Source organism: Phasianus colchicus, chromosome 1 (assembly GCF_987193195.1).
Source record: "Phasianus colchicus chromosome 1, bPhaCol1.hap1.1, whole genome shotgun sequence".
Taxonomy (NCBI): Eukaryota; Metazoa; Chordata; class Aves; order Galliformes; family Phasianidae; genus Phasianus; species Phasianus colchicus.
In genome coordinates, this window is record NC_143436.1 from 51174293 (window position 1) to 51192240 (window position 17948).

At 43.5% G+C, this 17948-nt stretch overlaps 1 protein-coding gene and 1 long non-coding RNA gene across 7 annotated transcripts in view; one reads left to right on the forward strand and one right to left on the reverse strand.

Annotated features, from left to right (window-relative positions):
* The window catches only part of CACNA1I (calcium voltage-gated channel subunit alpha1 I), a 159184-nt gene that overhangs the window by 75914 nt on the left and 65322 nt on the right, over positions 1 to 17948 (reverse strand). For all 6 annotated transcript variants that reach the window (XM_090142049.1, XM_090142033.1, XM_090142040.1 and 3 more), the window contains 2 exons: positions 6242 to 6353; positions 5553 to 5686 (listed from right to left, as the gene is read on the reverse strand). In XM_090142049.1, coding sequence (XP_089998175.1) covers positions 5553 to 5686; positions 6242 to 6353 — 246 coding nt within the window. The remainder of the gene's footprint in view (positions 1 to 5552; positions 5687 to 6241; positions 6354 to 17948) is intronic.
* Positions 14923 to 17020, forward strand: LOC149919600 (uncharacterized). Its single transcript, XR_016463656.1, has 3 exons — positions 14923 to 15127; positions 16225 to 16310; positions 16873 to 17020. It is a non-coding gene; the product is annotated as an uncharacterized LOC149919600 (long non-coding RNA).

A 17948-nucleotide genomic window follows, 5' to 3' on the forward strand; every position in this document is an offset into this window, starting at 1 on the left:
CAAAAGCAGCAATGTAGCGAAAGCAAGAAAGGGGAAGTTGGGAAAAATGAATACTAATTAGGAGATGACATTGTAGAAAATTTGTAGGAGAACGGAATGAACCCAAAATGGTACAACAAACAAGAAAACATAATTGTCGTGAACTGTTTAAAAAGGCAGAAACCTCAGTTAAAAAAAAAAAAAAAAAAAAGTTTTATGGGGAAGGTCAGATGGTACATTTGTACTACAGATGATAATGAGCTGTTTTCAACTGCAGCTGTGATCAAGTATTTGGGGCTGTATCTATCAAAGTAGGGATATTCTAAGATAAGCAGGCCTGGACAACTTATATCCAAGAGTTTTAAAAGAGATGGCCAGAAAAGTCCCGCACCAGTGCTGTTGATTTTCGATTAGCCTCAGAAAAGTGGGAGAGCATCCAAGGGCCAGAGAAATTCTGATGTTGTGCCAGTGCTTTGAAAAACACAGTGATCTCAGTAGGCTGACTGGACTGATGCTGGTCACGGTACAGCAATGAAATCACCGATACGTGGCTTTGATAGATTACGGATTAAAAGCGGGTAATAAAATTAGCCATAATCAACACAGGTTTAAAGAAAAATAGACATCATCAAACTAACGCGTTATAATTTCTTATGAGATTACAAGTCTGGTTCACACAAGTAATTATGCTGATATGACTGGAATGATATGAAATCATCATGACATACATTAGAGAGAAACAGGCTAAGTAATAAGCCTCACATACAACAGTAAATGGGGACTTCTTCGTGAGCAGTTGTACTGTAATACACAATTCTTGCCACGCTGTTCCTTATTTATTTATCACAACCTAGCAGAAAATTTTTAAAAAAACATTACTGATGGATTTTGCTGTTGAAGCTTATTTTTGAGAAAACAGAAAAGAAATGAAGAGGATAAGTCAGCAATACAGAACAGCATGAGCTGCTTTGGAAATGCAAATAACATGTATTCCAGTATGAACAAACCTAACACCACACATCTGGGAACAAAGTTTTGTGTCCCTACTAATAGGAAGGGATTTTCTTTCTTTAGAAGAGGAGATTGTGAGGGGGGAAAAACCTACAATCAACATGACATGGAGCACTGGAGAAAGGAGCTGAATGAATTAACAGGAAGATGCTGTGATAAGATGGGTTGCCACAATCCTTGGCTGTAGGAACAGGAAAATTTAAGGTTGGAATAGATAGGCTGGATTACCACTGTGTAATGCACTAAAGTGACTACATAGTGTAGTGTGCCTTACTCTGCTGTCCACTATCTTGTGGCTTTTTTTTTTTTTTCAATCTACTGAACAAGCCTGCAACTCTATCTTAAAATTACAAATTACACAAGCCATAGAATGGCCTGGGTTGAAAAGCACCTGAAATGTCATCTAGTTTCAATCCCCCTGCCATGGGCAGAGCTGCCAACCACTAGACCAGGCTGCCCAGAGCCACATCCAGCCTGGCCTTGAATGCCTCCAGGGATGGGGCATGCTACTCCTCTCCAAAGGCAAGTTTGAGATGAGATTTGATCACAGTTTGCAAGACGTACATGGAAAGCTGTGGTGTGATGGTGGAGAAGAGGCAAAGATGGGACATTCTGTGAAAGATATACCAGCCTCTTCTCAGCTACTGAGCTAGTTAAAGAAAGAATTTGGATATATTCTACACGCAGACTTGTAATCACAATAAACCCCTCAAATTACCTACAGTTTGTACAAGTATATTCCATACTAAAACATGTCAAGGGGATGCTACAGAAGCGGTCAGAAACATTTCCTGCCTCTAATCACTAATTAAAGCACTTGGCTGCAAAGTACAAGAGAGGCCAAATAACCACTCGCTGGTGGAACTGACATCCCAAGGCCAGGCAGGACCCTTAGGACAGAGTCATGTAAAGGGATGCCTCTTTTCCACAGGGTCACTGGCATCATCTCCAACCACGTGTAAATGCAACTCCGATTCACAGAGTAGAGCAAGCAGGAGAAACTGCTCACTCTTCGTTGCTAGAGAAATGTCTGATTTAAAAAGCTGATGAGCACCAGCCTAGAAATAATTGACATCTCCTAAATTCACACATGTAGAGATGCTGGTCCAGCGTCAGTGGTGTTCAGATGATCTCAGCTTTCAAAAAATAGTAGTCTCAGCTTTAGGAATCTGCCCTTTAAGTTGCTTCAGAGCACGCCCTCCAAAAGCACCCCTCACTGTGGGAAACAAATGATGACAGACACAACCTAAACACAAATGCAGGGGAAGAGGGTCTCCCACCAAGAGAGCTGGTGACAAACACTGCCTGCATGAAATATCAGGGAACCTGCAACCTCCCATTCAGAAGTGAGCAATGGGAACTAAAGTGTCTGCAAGCCACGTGTGAGCCCCTGTTGCTTGTGTGCACAAAAGCATGGGAATTCAACCCAAATTACCTCTCTTGGTTTTAGGAGCAGTGAGGGGAACAATGGAGAATGCTGAGATAGGACTTATTTGTTTGCGGGTTTTTTTCCTAATCCTTACTGAAAAAACGTGTTGAGGGTTGGTGGGGGAGGGAGTGTGTGAGAGGGGAGAAAGTTCTGGTGATGTCAGCTCCTATTGCCATGGAAACTGAGCATTTTTAGTGACAATTGAGTCTTCCTCAAGCTGCTGGGTTGCGTGGGGGGCAGGGGCAAGCAGGGCAGGGGCACACAAGGGAATTTAGCTAACTAAAACTATAGCTTCTGGCTTTCCAAGGAAGTGAGGAGAAACTACATACGAATGCCTGAACACATGGCTTACATAACCAAAGCACCGTCTGGGGCAACAGCAGCAAAATAATCATTATACTCTTTGATAAAACACACTGTCACACTGAAAGCCAGTGGAGGTACTTCAGCCACCCAGGACCACCCAACAAAACGTCCCTAACCTGCACTATGCTTTTCCAGGCTACAGTTCATCCTCCCAACCTTTGATGCTTTGCTTGGGGTGCTGCTAGAGTATATATTTGGAAAGGGAGAAAGGCAGAATGAGTTGGGAAGTACAGTCCTTTTCCTCAAATTTGAGAGATGCTCAAACATCATCAAGGTGTTTTCATCATCTGGATGTTTCTTAGGGGGTTGAATTTATGACCTCTCTTGCAGCCCACGAGAGCACACGACCGTGGAAAGGAGGAAGCCTTTAGAAAAATACTGATGAGCTTCTTTTCAGGATATACCTCATTGGCACAGAGAAAATATGCACGGCCTTATGCAGGAGGCTTTGAAGGCTAAAGCGTAGTTTGGACTCAGAGCAAGCTAATCCAGGTGTGGGACCAATCAGGATGAAGCCTGGGGCTTAAATCTGAGGTTAAATAAAAGCCTATGTTCTGTATATAAGGGCAAATTTGAGCCTCTGCTTGGATTTGATTTAAGCAGTGCAGACAATTTTAATGAATTTCAAAAAATAATGAATTAATAACCACAAGCTTTTATAACTCAAAATACATTATATAGTCATTAGTTCTATATAACTAAATGGAAAAATCTTTCTTCAGCAGATGAAGTCTTTTGAGATCAGATATTCTAATGAGATTACTATCATTTCAGCCTGACACCTCATGAGAACAATTGTATAGAAATCAGGAAACAAATTTATTTTAGTTCTGGACCTGAAATGAAAAAATCCTCCACAGTGATTATTTTATACCTAAGGAGTCAATTCTAAGTCTCCTTGGCATTGAAAGGAGTCCAGATATGAGCTTCATTTCTAATATTGCTATCAGATGTGTAAAAGACTCTCTTCTCAAATTTCTCCCAGCAATGATAGCAGAAGTAAAGGTATAAATGGGTATAAAGATATACATTTCTGATCTAGGTAGAGAGGATTTCATGGAATCACAGGTTGGCAGGGACCTATGGGTCCACCTGGCCCAACCCCTGCAACAGCAGGGACACCTAGGGTGTTTAAGGCCATTTCCAGGTTGGTTTTGGAGATCTCCAAGGAGGAGACCCCACAGCCTCTGGGCAACCTGTGGCAGTGCTCCACCGTCTGCCCAGTAAGGAAATGCCTGATGTTAAGACGGAGCCTCCTGTGGTGCAGTTTGTTTCATGAAGGAAACAAGTGAAAGAGGTAAGCACAATTCCTTGTTTTCATGTAGGAATGCCCCACCAATTTCTTCATCACTCTAGACTGCACTGCTCACACACCATGCTTGCAGTGACACCAGGCAGAGAAATACCCCCCAGTTCCCAAGCCTTTCCTTCAGTGTGATGGCTGTCCTTCACCCACCTGGAGCAGAGCTATCCTCTCACCCCATATGTGCAGCACATCCCAATGGAGGAGTACCACAGGGTCTGAAGTCTCCTTTCCAAACACTTCCCATAACGCAGGCCTCTTCCAAATCACATGCTAATCACAGCACTCAGCCACAAGATAGGTTCCCATCTCATGCACACTGCTTATGTTCACAAAAAGCTGCAGCTTTCATCTGCCCATCCTCCTTTCACGTACAAGCCAGCTGAGGATCAGCCTTCACACTTTCACAACTGAACGGAGTTTGAAAATTTCAGCTCCCCCCAGAAGCAAACAATTATACGCCCCTCCAGAGGAACGACTTCCAAATCTTTCTGTAGAACAACTGTGTCAGAAGCAAATGTAAAGACAGCGCTGCTCTGTACCTCAGGGAAAAGCTCTGCAAAGCGAGCTTGAACTCACTGTTGGCTCCATCAGCAGTGCACTTGCAAGTGACAGCAAATGCTGGTAATGCTTCAGGGAAAGGGAGAGGTAAGTCGGGGAGGTTTCTCTGAAAAGATTTTCACCCATTTTCTGTAAGAATGTTAATATTACATAATTTTTCTGACTTCTTTTATTATACCACAAGGCAGTGTGATTGAAAATGGACAAATTCCAAAAAAACGCATGCCCACTGATATCACAGAGGGACGCTTTGCTGTGATTTAATAGCCAAATCCTGGTAGGTTTTCCACTTCACACATGCAGAGGAGAAATCAGAGCTCCTTTATAGCAACTTTGTTGTAAAAAACACTCAAATGTCAGCTTGTCCCAATAGTACCATGGTTGAGGCCAATGCAATACAAAGACAAAAGGACAAGTGTAAAAAAAATATATATATATATATATATATATATTTCTACACTGAAACACTGCTGTTGGAAACAGAGAAGCTGGCTTAGCTCTGATAAAGGTTGTTCCTCCTCCACTAACAAAATCACTTCTGGGCTAGCTCTTTAGCTGGTACAACTTAACACTCTCTACTGAAGTTGTGAGATAGACAGCTGCACATCAGCTAAGCTACCTTGCCTACTGTTTCTTCTCCAGGATGCCTCATTCAAGTTCTGCAAATTTACCACAGTAGGAGTGGACTGGAAACTTTTATATCAGTTGCATCATAGCAAATCAAAAGTAGCATTTATTGGCTTTGCAATTATTTACTTTCACCCTTCCATCAGGATTTGAGGGGCTTAACCTGGCTTGGTACACGTGAGGAAAAACATGGACAGTTGCCAAAATGGGGAGCGCTTCTCATTTTCAGAAGACATTTCAACAAAGAGAACAAATAAACACAAACTATCCACCTACCCAGCCATGACAATGAAGAAATCCAGGCGGTTCCAGGTATCTCCAAGGTAACACTTCTTGCCAAAGATCCCCAGGGCCACCATCTTTAACACCATTTCCATTGCAAAGAAGATGAAGATGAAATCATCAAATACCTGCCAAACAGAGAGCCAACAACAAGTGTGACACACATTCCCAGCTCGAGACTTTTCAGTGCAGATAGTGAAACAAACATGAATTTCAGTACTTCTGAAAACAAGTTTAAGACAAGGCTGGACAAGTTTCTTCTATGCAACACTGGCATCATAGCTACCTGCTGTCAAAGCAAGCAAGTAGGGGCTCTATTTATTCCTCCTACATGAAGTACTTGTGTAGACTCAGAGCATCTTTGGATGGACCTGAAAGCAGGTGTTGGTTCACCAACAGCAGGTCCCTCCTATGTCAGGAAGACATGTTTTATTCACAGGATCAAGAGGATTAGCGACTAGTCTGTACTGCTTGGTCACAAATACACTTCATTTATTCTCTCTCTAACCCCACATTCAACTCCTCAAAGCTATTTCTCCCCTTTTTATAGGAAGCTACTTTTCTGCCAGGGATGTTCTCACCAACTTTTTGGTAAGGTATTGACCACACACTGAAAGAAAACATGCATGAAATTCTGTGACTTGTACTAATGCACCATCATGACAGGAAGGAAGTCTGCTTACCTGCAAGATTTTACACCTGTCAGAAAGGCAGTCCATATCCTCACACGGTTGGTACATCCCCAGGGTGACACAGTTTAGCAAAATCACCATCATGCTGACACACTCAAACCAAGTGAAAAAGAGTCAAGGAAAACTGCTGCAAAAGCGTCAGGGCTGAGATAAGCTTTCTCGAGATTTGGGATGACAAAACAGGAAGATTAAGGGAAATAACTGCTGATAGGCTCATCTGTCATAACAAAATATAACAAATACACAAAACATTTGTTATGTTTTTCTCCTTTAGTTCCTCACTTCTGCACTCTTTGGTAAAGCCAAAGCCATTTTGTAAATGGGAAAGTACAGGTAGCTGAAAGCCTTAATACTTACACGAGTCAGACTGTTGCCATAGTTAAACAGACGCAGGCTCAGACTCCTCTCCTGTTGGCTTACAGATCTCACAAATACAGTAGGAAAACAAAAACAAAAACCAAAAAAAACCTTCCATGGTACCCTAAACTCATATGCAGCAGAAATCTCTGAGATCTGATGAAAATCTATATTGAACACTATGACACTGACAGTTGGATCACTTCATGAGTCCAGTGAGCAGGACCCTTCTGAGAAGGCGGTAGAGCATAAGGCTAGAAGTCTCCTTCTTCACTTCTGAGAAGAGCTTGGAGATAAAGGCATGCCATATTGGAACAGGCCAATGGTCATCCAATCCATTATTCTGCTTCCAGCAGTGACCCATGCAGGATAGAACATCACCATGTGCCTAATTAAGTAATTCAGTAACCATGGGGGGAAATTGTGTTTCTGACCCCAGCTGCTGTTCTGTTTGTGCCCTAGAGCATGAGGATTGATAGCCCTTGTAATTGTTTTCTCAGCTATAGTGGTGTCCCTGCAGATGCTTTGCTTATTCATTTGAATCCTTTGTCGAGAATCTTTCTAAAATAACTGCCTCGATAATAGCTGGCAGCCGTAAGCTACATTAGCTAATTATACTTTACATTAAGAAGTATTTCCTCCTATTTATTTTTAATTTGTTGCCTTTTAATTTCATCAAGTACCACTTCGTTTATATGTTACAGAAGAGGGTAAAAATGGTGCATTTGAGGAACCTCTCTGTGCCCTTCGCAGCCTCTATCTGCCTCTTCCTTACCATGAAGGAGGCTTAGGACTGATCCGCACTTACCCAGGATTCAATTACAGTGTTTTAGCTCTAAAACCGGGCACATGTTTCTGTGACTTCTTCCCAGCGTTCGCATTGCAAACCAGTGATGTAGATCTAATGAGAACAGACCTCCAACCTCTGGCAGAAACGTCACTCATGTAATTTCACATGCCTCCCAAACATCCTTGCCTGGTTTCCATTTTCAAACAAAGGTTTTTTTCCTTTTTGTTGTTGCTGTTGTTGTTGTTAATTTAAACTAAGAGAGCTGAGAAAATACCTATTGAAAATACAAACTATTTTTCACTCCTCACAGAACTGAACCCAAAATGGTGGTCACTTCTGAAAGGCACTCAAAATCCATGGTTTGTTCTGAGCAATTCTTGCTTGCTCGTTCTGACAGTGATTCATGACTAACTCTGCACAATCTGATCTGGAAGATTATTAATTCTTTCTCTTCTCCCCCACCTGGTTTTCAGTGAGCTACCTTCAGTTGCAAAATCAGACAAGAACAAGACACCAGTTCCACTGTGCCAATCATGCTATAAGGTGATTTCAAGAACACATTATCACTATCCCTTACAAAGTGAATCCAAGCGCTGTACAAAGTAAGCACATGGAGCCCACCCTCACTGTGGGCTGCAAAAACACAGGCCTTGTCAGAAAAGGATAGACCGAAATGGCACGAATAAAAAGACTGCCCTCCAATGTCTACATGGCACAGCTTCAGTTTCCCACCTTTCTCTCTCTCTTTTATCTTTCTTTTATGAATCAATTCAAAGCCAGCCCACAAAAGCACTTAAAGAGGTTTCCATTAGCTCTCGCGGGACTTTCAGGTAAGACTACAGCTCTTTTCTGGACTTTCCAAACTGTTTGTTGATTTTGTTGTTTTAATCTTTCACAGAATCACAGAAAAGTTGATTCTGGATCTCCTCAATAGATGTGAGGGTGATCTGGCTATGACATCTGTCACCCCATTGACCACCAGGGGTGATTTGGCTGATCAGGGTGGCTAGGCAGGTATCTCCTTCCTCTCTCACTGCTCCATATGCATCCCTTTCAAAGCTGCATGCTTGATTGAAGATGACCTGCCCTGCTAGAGATGTACCATTGATAGGTATACAGTAGCTGCACTCCCCTGCTAGAACCTCCAAACAAGCTCAAGGTCCATTTGTAGGAGAATGTAGAGTAGTCAAGCTTCCAGGACTGTGGACACTGCCTTACGAAGCACTGCATGGGGCAGTGCCTGAAGGAGTATTTTGGCAAGGTATCAGCCTCATCTCCCATGTCACCAGCCATAGGACTAGAAGGAACGACTTCAAATTACACCAGAGGAGATTCAGGTTGGATGTTAGGAAAAACTCTCAGAGTGGTCAGGCTTTGGAACAGGTGGCTGAGAGAGGTGGTGGAGTCACTAATGCTGGTGGTGTCCAAGAAATGCTTGTGTGTTGTACTGCAGGACGTGGTTTAGTGAAAAATATCGGTCATAAGTGAATGGTTGGACTGGATGATCTTGGAGGTCTCTTCCAACTTTGGTGATTCTATGACTCTCTGAGGTCATCTTATCAAAATAGGGTCAACTACAGCAGGTTACTCAGTGTCACGTCCAGTTGATTTTTCAGTGTCTCCAGAGATGCATTTCCACTAGAACATCTCTGGGTAGCCTGCTTCAGTGCTTGACTGTTTACTCACTGTTTTCATACATTTAAGCAGTATTTCCCATGTTTCACTTTATGCCTGTTCCGCCACCAGACACAACTGACTGTAGTCCAGCTCTGTCATCTGTAATCCCTCAAGCATCTATTATTCCCATCAACACTCACAGCAGCCCTGGCTGAAATAAACACATGCAAAACAAAAAGCGGAAATTGCTTTAAAATCTGGAGTGTTTTCTTCAGCATACAGCTAGAAAATATGACACCAGAAACCTGATGGCACAGAGTACTCTCCAACCATGACCAGTCTCAGGGTGTTGAGGAAAAAGGGCATGAAATCACATCTTTATATCCATACAATCACCAAGGTTGGAAAAGACCTCCAATATCACCCAGTCCAACTGCCAGCTCACCCCCACCATGCCCACTAACCATGTTCCTCAGTGCCACATCCACACGGTTCTGGAACACCTCAAAGGATGGTGACTGTACCAGCTCTCTGGACAGCCTGTGCCACTGCAGCACTGCTCATTATAGGAAGAAAATGTTCCTAATAGTCAACCTGGACATTCATATATTTATACAAATCCATGTTTCTGTGCATATACTTTGGCTGCAGCAGTGTATACGTGGCCAAGATGCTCCCATGCTCCCCTTGCAGTAGTCCACCCTGGATCACACAGACATGGCAGGGCACCTGCAGGCAGCTGATGAGATCCTGAGATTCACAACTGCCCAGCCAGTCAGACAAAGCACTCCCTAAAACCTAGCAATTTTAACCAGGGGTACAAAGCCATGAATCTTCTTTCTCAGAAATCAGAGGCTGGCTGTACAGTTTCTCCTCGCCTGTTTTTCAAATACCAGCTCTGAGAGTTTGCCAGCATTGTCCAGGCATTTGAGGACACTGCTGATTAAAGTGACATTAGAAAAAGCTTTCTTTCTGCCACCACATAGTGCCCTTCTTTCAGGGCAGGTGGGGGCCCCCAAGAAGGCAGGTCCCACCTGTGACAGAGAGAAAGAAAGCATGAGGAGTAGACGAGAGCCTCTACACCGAGCTAGGAGGGATGGCTGCCCGCTTGGGTCAGTGGAGGGGGTAATTTGAAGTACCTGCTGCCTTTGATGTGTCACAGCTGTCAAATACCATGACTGCCTCTCATCACCACGGCAACAGCCTGCAGCCAGGTTTGTCATCATCCTTTCGGTGATGCCTCCCCCTCCCCGCATCCTTCCCCCCACCCTGCTTCTCCCTGTGTCTGAGCCTGTAATTAATTTCAGCTGCTGACAAAGCCGGTCTTCACAATCTGCATCATTCAGTCAGAAGTTTCATTACTAATTAACTTCTTTCGAAGTTCAAGTGATTTAATTATGCAGCTTGAGCAGGGCCCATCCAGCTGTTGGCCAGAGGCAGCTGCTGTGTATCCATTGACCTTCTTCCATGTTTTCCAGCAGGGATGGGTAGACACTCAAGGGGAATATGCATAGAATCATAAAGGTTGGAAAAGATCTCTATGATCACCCGGTCCAACCACCAGCCCATCCCCACCATGCCCCCAACCATGTCCCTCAGTGCCACATCCACACAGTTCTGGAACACCTCCAGGGATGGTGACTGCACCACCTCCCTGGGCAGCCTGTGCCACTGCAGCACCGCTCTTTCTGAGAATAAATTTTTTGTAATATCCAACCTGAACCTCTCCTGGTGCAACTTGACGCCATTCTCTCTCATCCCATCACTGTTACCTGGGAGAAGAGGCCAACCCCCACCTCACCACAATCTCCTTTCAGATCAGGTCACTGTAGAGAGCAATAAGGTCTCCCCTGAACCTCTTCTTCTCCAGTGAAGAATGCCAGTTCCCTCTTACACTCCTTGTAACACCTGTGCTCCAGACCCTTCACCCAGCTTCATTGCCTTTCTCCAGACACACTATTGCATCACCAGCACACACATGGGATGAACTACCATCCACCTCAAACCATCTGAGATGGGCTCAGAGATGGAAGCCACAAGTTACTGGACAATTAAGGAGATACGCAGGTGTCTCTGAGACCTGGACATGTTGCCATAGTGCTTGATAACATGACTACGCATAATGCAAGATGATGCACTCCTAAAGTAGAACCTTGCCAACTCATGTATTGAATACCCTGGGCCCTTTTAACCTGCTGTAGAAATGCATTAGCTACCAAAGGACACACAGCAGTAGGGAAAGGTGAGCTCACTCTGTGGTATAGGCAGTCATGGCCCTATCCCAAAACAGAGAGTATGGCCTGATGGAGAAAAGAATCTCAATGTTTGACACAGCAGCAGCAGGTGTCACCCTCCCAAACTGCGTAAGTGTAAATGATGAAGCCACATGTGATGCTTCCCAAACACTGGCCACCCATGCGCATGTCTTCTCGGGGCCTCCCACCTCTGAGCTAGCTCCAGGTGGGCACATCTGCAGTCGTCCTGCAGATGAGACACCATGTTTGCATGATCATTCCTCCTTTTTCTGCCTGCCCCTTGGGATCCTCTCTACCTCCTTCTTGTCTAACCATATTTTCCACCAGGTAGCTGGCCCTGCCCTGTCATTCCAGTTTGCTTTTGAAACAAGTTCTATGAGGGCTGCATTTCTTCCTTACTTTACTGCTTTGTGACCCTCCTAGCAAGAAGCCAGTAGGATGCTGTAACTGCTGCACGACAGTTAATATTTCATTTATAATGGAAGGAGTGATTTGTGTTCTGAAGGGCAGAGACACAAGCAGCTCCAGGGAAAGAAGTTCTCATTTTCTCTCCCTCAGTGCTGTTGGCTTTTGCAGAAGCCCTCAGAGGTGAATCTCATTTTTAACTCCCTCCCATTTTTTTTCTTAGCACTCACTACTTTTTCCCCCTTCTACATTATGTTAATGTATCTCAAAGCATCAGGATTTCATGGCCTTTTTTTCCTGTAAAACAAGCAGAGAGAAGCAACAGGCTTCCTTCTCTTCAGCCCCAATCTGCTAACCTAGCCCACTAGAAAAAGCTGAGTGAACATCAGATGTTACATTCAAAGGAAAATGCATCTCAAAACGTATTTGTGTTCAAATAGATCAAAACAATCAAAACATTCCTCAGAACAAAAAGCTTTAAAATCCTTTTTTTGGAAAGGCTGAAACATTTCTTCTTCAGCTTTTTATAGTGCAGAGTAACATTTCAACATCAGAGAAAAAAGGCTGTGGGTTTTTGACCTGACTTAGAACTCTCCCTTTTTGAGTTCTGAGTAAACTGGAAATTAAATGCCAACACTAAACGTTGCAGTGCTGGGATTTCACTGCAGCCAAGCCATATAGGGCAAGTTACAGAGGCTTTTTTTGCAAGCCCTCAAGGTCAATATGCTCTAGGTCTTCCTGTGTCAGGCAATCTCTTGTACGTGTTTGTTTTCATCACATTGTCATATAAAAACTCTTCACATTAAAGCAGGGCATCTAAACTTTAGATGACTGGCACATGCATGCTGAGATCTTCAAATCTTTCACAGCACTGATACCAAGGAAAGGACTGCAGTACTGCCAGAGCAAAGCAGGGCTGTAACATTGATTTGAGAGGCACTAGGGAAGACTTACAGAACCCCTCATGGTGATCCTGAGAGGAAGGGCAACAGAGCATGGAAGAAGGAGGAGAAGAGAGATTTTAAATGCTTGACAAATGCACCCATGTTGCTGTACTTTGGAAGGGGGTTTCCTCCAACGCCACATTTATTGGAAGAGTAAAAACTCAGCCATATCTAGAATAAATGAGATAAAAACCAACAAAAGAAAGCACCACAGATGAGCATCTCTGATCAATCTAACATCCCAGGTTGCTCAAAAGAAGGCCCTGTATCAGGCTACATGGGCTTCTGGTTGCATAGCTCAAATTCAAAGCTGACTTAGAGACTAATGAAACCTAAGTCAGATGTACCTCATACACCATGTCATATCCACTGTATATGAGCATGGAAGAGAGCTTTTGGAAAGGATTTTTTTTTAATTCCATTACAGAAACAAAACAACAAATTTCTCATTTCACAAAACTCTTTCCATAATGATTAATTTAGACCTGATAATTGAGTCCATTAAACACTTGAGTTCTGCAAAATGAAAACTAATAGAAAGAAATTTAACCTGTCAGGGAAAACATACGATTGAGATTAAGAGGCTAAGAAGGAATCTGAAGAGCAAATATGCAGAGGTATTAACACAGTGAGACAAATCTTCAGATATTCTAGGAATAGGAAGACAAAGGGAGAGCTCTGACCTAGCATAAGGTCGCCACAGGCCACTGAGGGCCCCTAATCAAATGTAAGGCTGCAGAGATAAAGACACACTTGTTTACAATACTCTTCAACATAGCAAGCACAAGGAAAACCCATCGTTCCTAGAGCCAGAGCAAGTCACACCAAGGATTCTGGCTGGCTGATCCCACCAATTGGATGAATATCTCAGTCTTCTAAAGCAACCTGTTGTTTTCTTTAGCAAATGTGCGCAGATGAGATTCATTATTCATTATTACACTTATTCAAATACCTCACAAATACCATGCATCTTCATCAATGCTGCTACAGCTCTACTATCAATGGTTTCATCCCACCTGTAGCTACTGAACCCTAGAGCTTCTCTACTTTTAACTCATTACCCACCTCCAAATGGCATCTAACTCTTAGGAGGCAACGGAGCATCTGTTCAACAGTGTACAACATTCCTACAAAGCTCTTCACTATAGGAAGCATGAAAAAAATACAGCATCTGGGGAAAAAAAAACAAAAAACCACAAAACTCAATGATCTTTTTTTTAGGTCAGAAGAAAGTAATTATCCAAATTTAAACTTGAGCAGGGTATTAGAGGTAATGACTGTTCCTGGAGAAAGAGATTTTTAATATCCTCAGATGGCTAGGACCGCCGTTGCATGTCTTTCCTGCCAGCAAAGCAATACTCCACCATGCTGTGGGATCAGTTCAGGACTGACTTGAGGAATTGCACCTCCTGCTGACCCCCAAATGGTGCCTCCCACAGCATTCTGGCTCTGTCCTAGAGATCTCTGTCCAAAACCTGACCTGGCTTCACATTCAGAGCTTCAACAAGGTCACAGCAGGAGGGGATACGACTGCAGCTTGAAACATAATTATACTACAAGACAGTTGAAAGAACTGTGCTCTAAAATCTCCTAACAGAAAGTTCAGCAGCTGCTTCCCGCTGCAGCTGGATCTACAGGGGTAACATGGCAGGGAAGGGCCACCAGAGAATGCCCCCTCAACTCAACTAAAAGCTCTTACTGCTTTTTGGATTTCACTCTGTAGAGTCAATTCTCTACTGGAAGCAGTGGTTAAGCAGACACCTTAAAAGAGTTAGTCTTTATTTTTGCACTCAGCTGGAGAGCTTGAACTTATGAGCAGGGCAGGCCAAGCCAAGGAGACTTTTGCAGTCCAGGAGTGATTAGAATTGATGTCCTCCAGAGTTACATAATTTGAATTTGAACTGAGCCATGGAATGCTCTAAAACACAAGCCCACGTTGTGTTTGACCCTGGGAAGTGAGGAGACAGGTCGGAAAGTTTGGTAGAGTCACCATTCTCAAACCAGAGACAGATGCATAGTGGGTTTCTTCTGCTGACATTTTATCTGATTTAATCTGGATGTGGTCAGACTTATTTGGCAAAAAGTTCTTTCCAAAGTGTAAAAATGTGAAATTCATTGGAAACAAATCCAAATCTCTCCTGCTCCTCCCTCTTTGCTTCTGTACTTGGTCTCCCTACCTCCCAGAAACACCATCCTAAGTTACAGAAGCCTTCTTCCAGCACCTTTCAAACTGATGTCACAGTCCTGATGTGTTTGGCAGTACCACAGTCCCTTCCATGGTTACGGTAGGTTTACATGGGGTCTTTGCCTTTTGTGGGATCACTGGACACATCCACCAGATAAACATGGCACTATAACAGCAGCGTCTATGCAACTCACCATCAAGAAAGGGAGAAGAAAGGAACCAGAGATAGATATAGGAGAAAACAATAGAAAAGAAGGAAAAAGAAGCATCACTCTTGAGATTTCACTCTGTAGATTTGATTCTCTACTGGCACCAGTGGTAAAGGTAGGCACCTTAGACAAGTTGATGCTCCCTACCACTCCCCATGTTTTCAGTTTTTGTTTGTTTGTTTTTCCCTTCTGCTTTGCCTGGGTGTTCTCTTTTGCTTTCCAGAGCTCTCCCTACACTTGCAGTAATGGAAAGTGATGCTGAAATGAAAAAGCGTAATGGAGGGAATAATTGTTTCTTCAAGAACCATGGTGCCAGGTTCTAGAAGAGCCTGGTCCACAAAGATATACCAAAATATTCTGTGGGACTTTTCCAGCATACCCATCCCTGCCTGCTGTTCATTTTTGCAATAACATGTTATGCTCCCCCCAGCCTATGATGGGGTCTGATGGCTCATGAAAGCAAATGGCTAATAGGTGGGCAATATTGGTGGTAGGTGAACAGCTGGACTAGACGATCTTAGTGATATTTTCCAACTTCAATGTTTCTCTGATTCTGCACTCTACAACTTCCTGAAGGGAGGTTGTGATGAGGAGGGGTTTGGCCTCTTCTCCCAGGCAACAAACAGGACCCGAGGAAATGGCCACAAGTTGAACCAGAGGAGGTTTAGGTTAGACATAAGGAAGAACTTTCTCTCCCTGAGAGTGGTCAGGCACTGGAATGACCTGCCCAGGGAGGTGGTGGAGTCACCATCCCTAGCAGTGTTCAAGAGGTGTCTGGATGAGGAGCTGCAAGATATGGTTTAGAGGCTTGTGGTAGCAATGGTGATGGGAGGACAGTTGGACTAGATGATCTTGCAGGTCATTTCCAACCTTGCGATTCTATGATTCTGTGAAAGGAGAATTCATGTCAAGGGCAGCAGGAGTTAGCTGCAAAGTGCTGAGTAAAGTCTAAGGATAAGGATGAGGGGTGGTCAACTCCTTCCATTTCTGACACACTGTTGTCTTCCCAGTAAAGGGATTTCTTCTCTGCTTCCTTCCTAATGTTTTACAGGTGTGAGGTTTGTCCTCCCCTCCCAGTTATGGGTGTTAGACACAGGGAGCCTTAGGAAATGTTCTGTGGAGCACAAGGTGGATATTTCAATGAACCTCCTGAAATGGACACTCAGGTCTGAAAGGTCAGGGCACTTTGGTAAAAAGCCCTCTCCTTTGCAGGAGGAGCATGGAGAAGACAATGAAAGCAAGAAGGATGGATTATAGACTTTCTCACAGCTTTGAAGGACAGTCTCTGGTCTCTGCAGGTAAGTTCACTGTACTCCAGCACATCACTTGAAAGATGCAGAAATGAGCCAGTTTCCTCCTCTGGTCAGCCATTTTCCAAGGCTAATTGATCTTAGAGGATACTCTGATTTTGCTAGCATTCCTGAATTAGAGAGGAGGTAAGATGGGGTAAAACCTCTTTGCTTTTCTCTCTTCTCCCAGCTAGGCAATGCTTTCAGTGGATAGAGCATCATACAATCATGTGCTTGGTGCTTAGCTTAGCAGGCTTTGCTGAGGAGTGCTTCAGCACAGAAAAGAAAGTGATGTGGTGACACAAAGCTCTGCAGCAAAGCAAATAAAGATTAATTCAGAAGTGCAAGGAGCGCTCAGTAAGGTCACTCTGAAGAAATTGCATACAGCCTGAGCGAAATGCAGAGCAGTAACAAAAAGAGCTGTGGATGAGCTGTTGTTTGTTTCAATGCATTCATTATTGGTTATAATTAAATAAAATTCATTATTTTCAGGATGTTATCCCCTCCACTTTGAATTCATTTCTTTTTTCCTTCATGTTTTCCCTTTTTTTTTTTTTTTTTTTTTTTGCAGGCTTGTAGCTGGATGCATCCCAGAGCCCTTCGCAGTGGTTCCCGAGGGTACGCTGGGAGAGCTGGCACCAATAATCTGTAGGACACGTGTCTGGAAGAAGGGCTGATTGCAAACAACCAAGCCAATCTGTCTCAGCAGATAACTGGAGGCCAGGAGCACCAGCCAGCTCGCAGCCATGCAGGTTCACTGCAGTTGGTGGCACCTCCTCTAGGAGGAAAGAGGGCTATATATAAAGATATCTATCTACCTATCTATATATAGATAGTAACTATATATCTATCTATCTGTAGATAGATATAGATGGCCTCCTGGACAGGGAGACCCTCACAAGTACACGTGACAAAGGTATTTGTGAGGTGGGGATGATGCTAATTAAAGTTTCTTCTCATGTAAGAGGAAGGAACTCAACTCAGCCTACAAGAATCTCAGAATTATTAATGTTGTTGGAAAAGACCTCTGAGATCATCTGGTCCTACCATCCACCTACTGCCAGCATAGCCCACTGAACCACGTCCTTAAGTACAACACCTCCAATGCTCCGAGCACCAGGCTCACACTGCTTCAAATCCTGAAGCCCCTATTCGAAAAACAATACCCAGAGATCACACGGTTAAGTTACTGCCACAGACTGCATTAAAATTCAGGTGTTCCTGATACCCAGGACGTATTCACTGAATGCCTCAGCTCTTTGGCCAGCTGACAGATCGCACCATGCCAGGGAAAGGAGCCAACGTGACTCATGCTCAATCACCGCGATGCCGACGGTACTGAGTGCTGTTTTAGGGGAGGTTAAATGCTGTGAATGCACTAAGCATTATCAATATTAAAATATTATTAGTATTATTTATGAGGTATCTCTACATGTCTTAGATGACAGTAGCTGAGATCAAATACAAATTATGCAAAATGTTACATAAACATGCGGAAAAACAAGCTGCCTGCTCCAAAGAGTTTTTAATCTAACCAAACAGGACAGGCGAACGATGATTACAATCTCTGCTTTGCACACAAGAAGCCACAGCACAGAGAAATAAGCAGATTTGCCCCAGGGCACATAGGAGATGTGGGGCACAGCT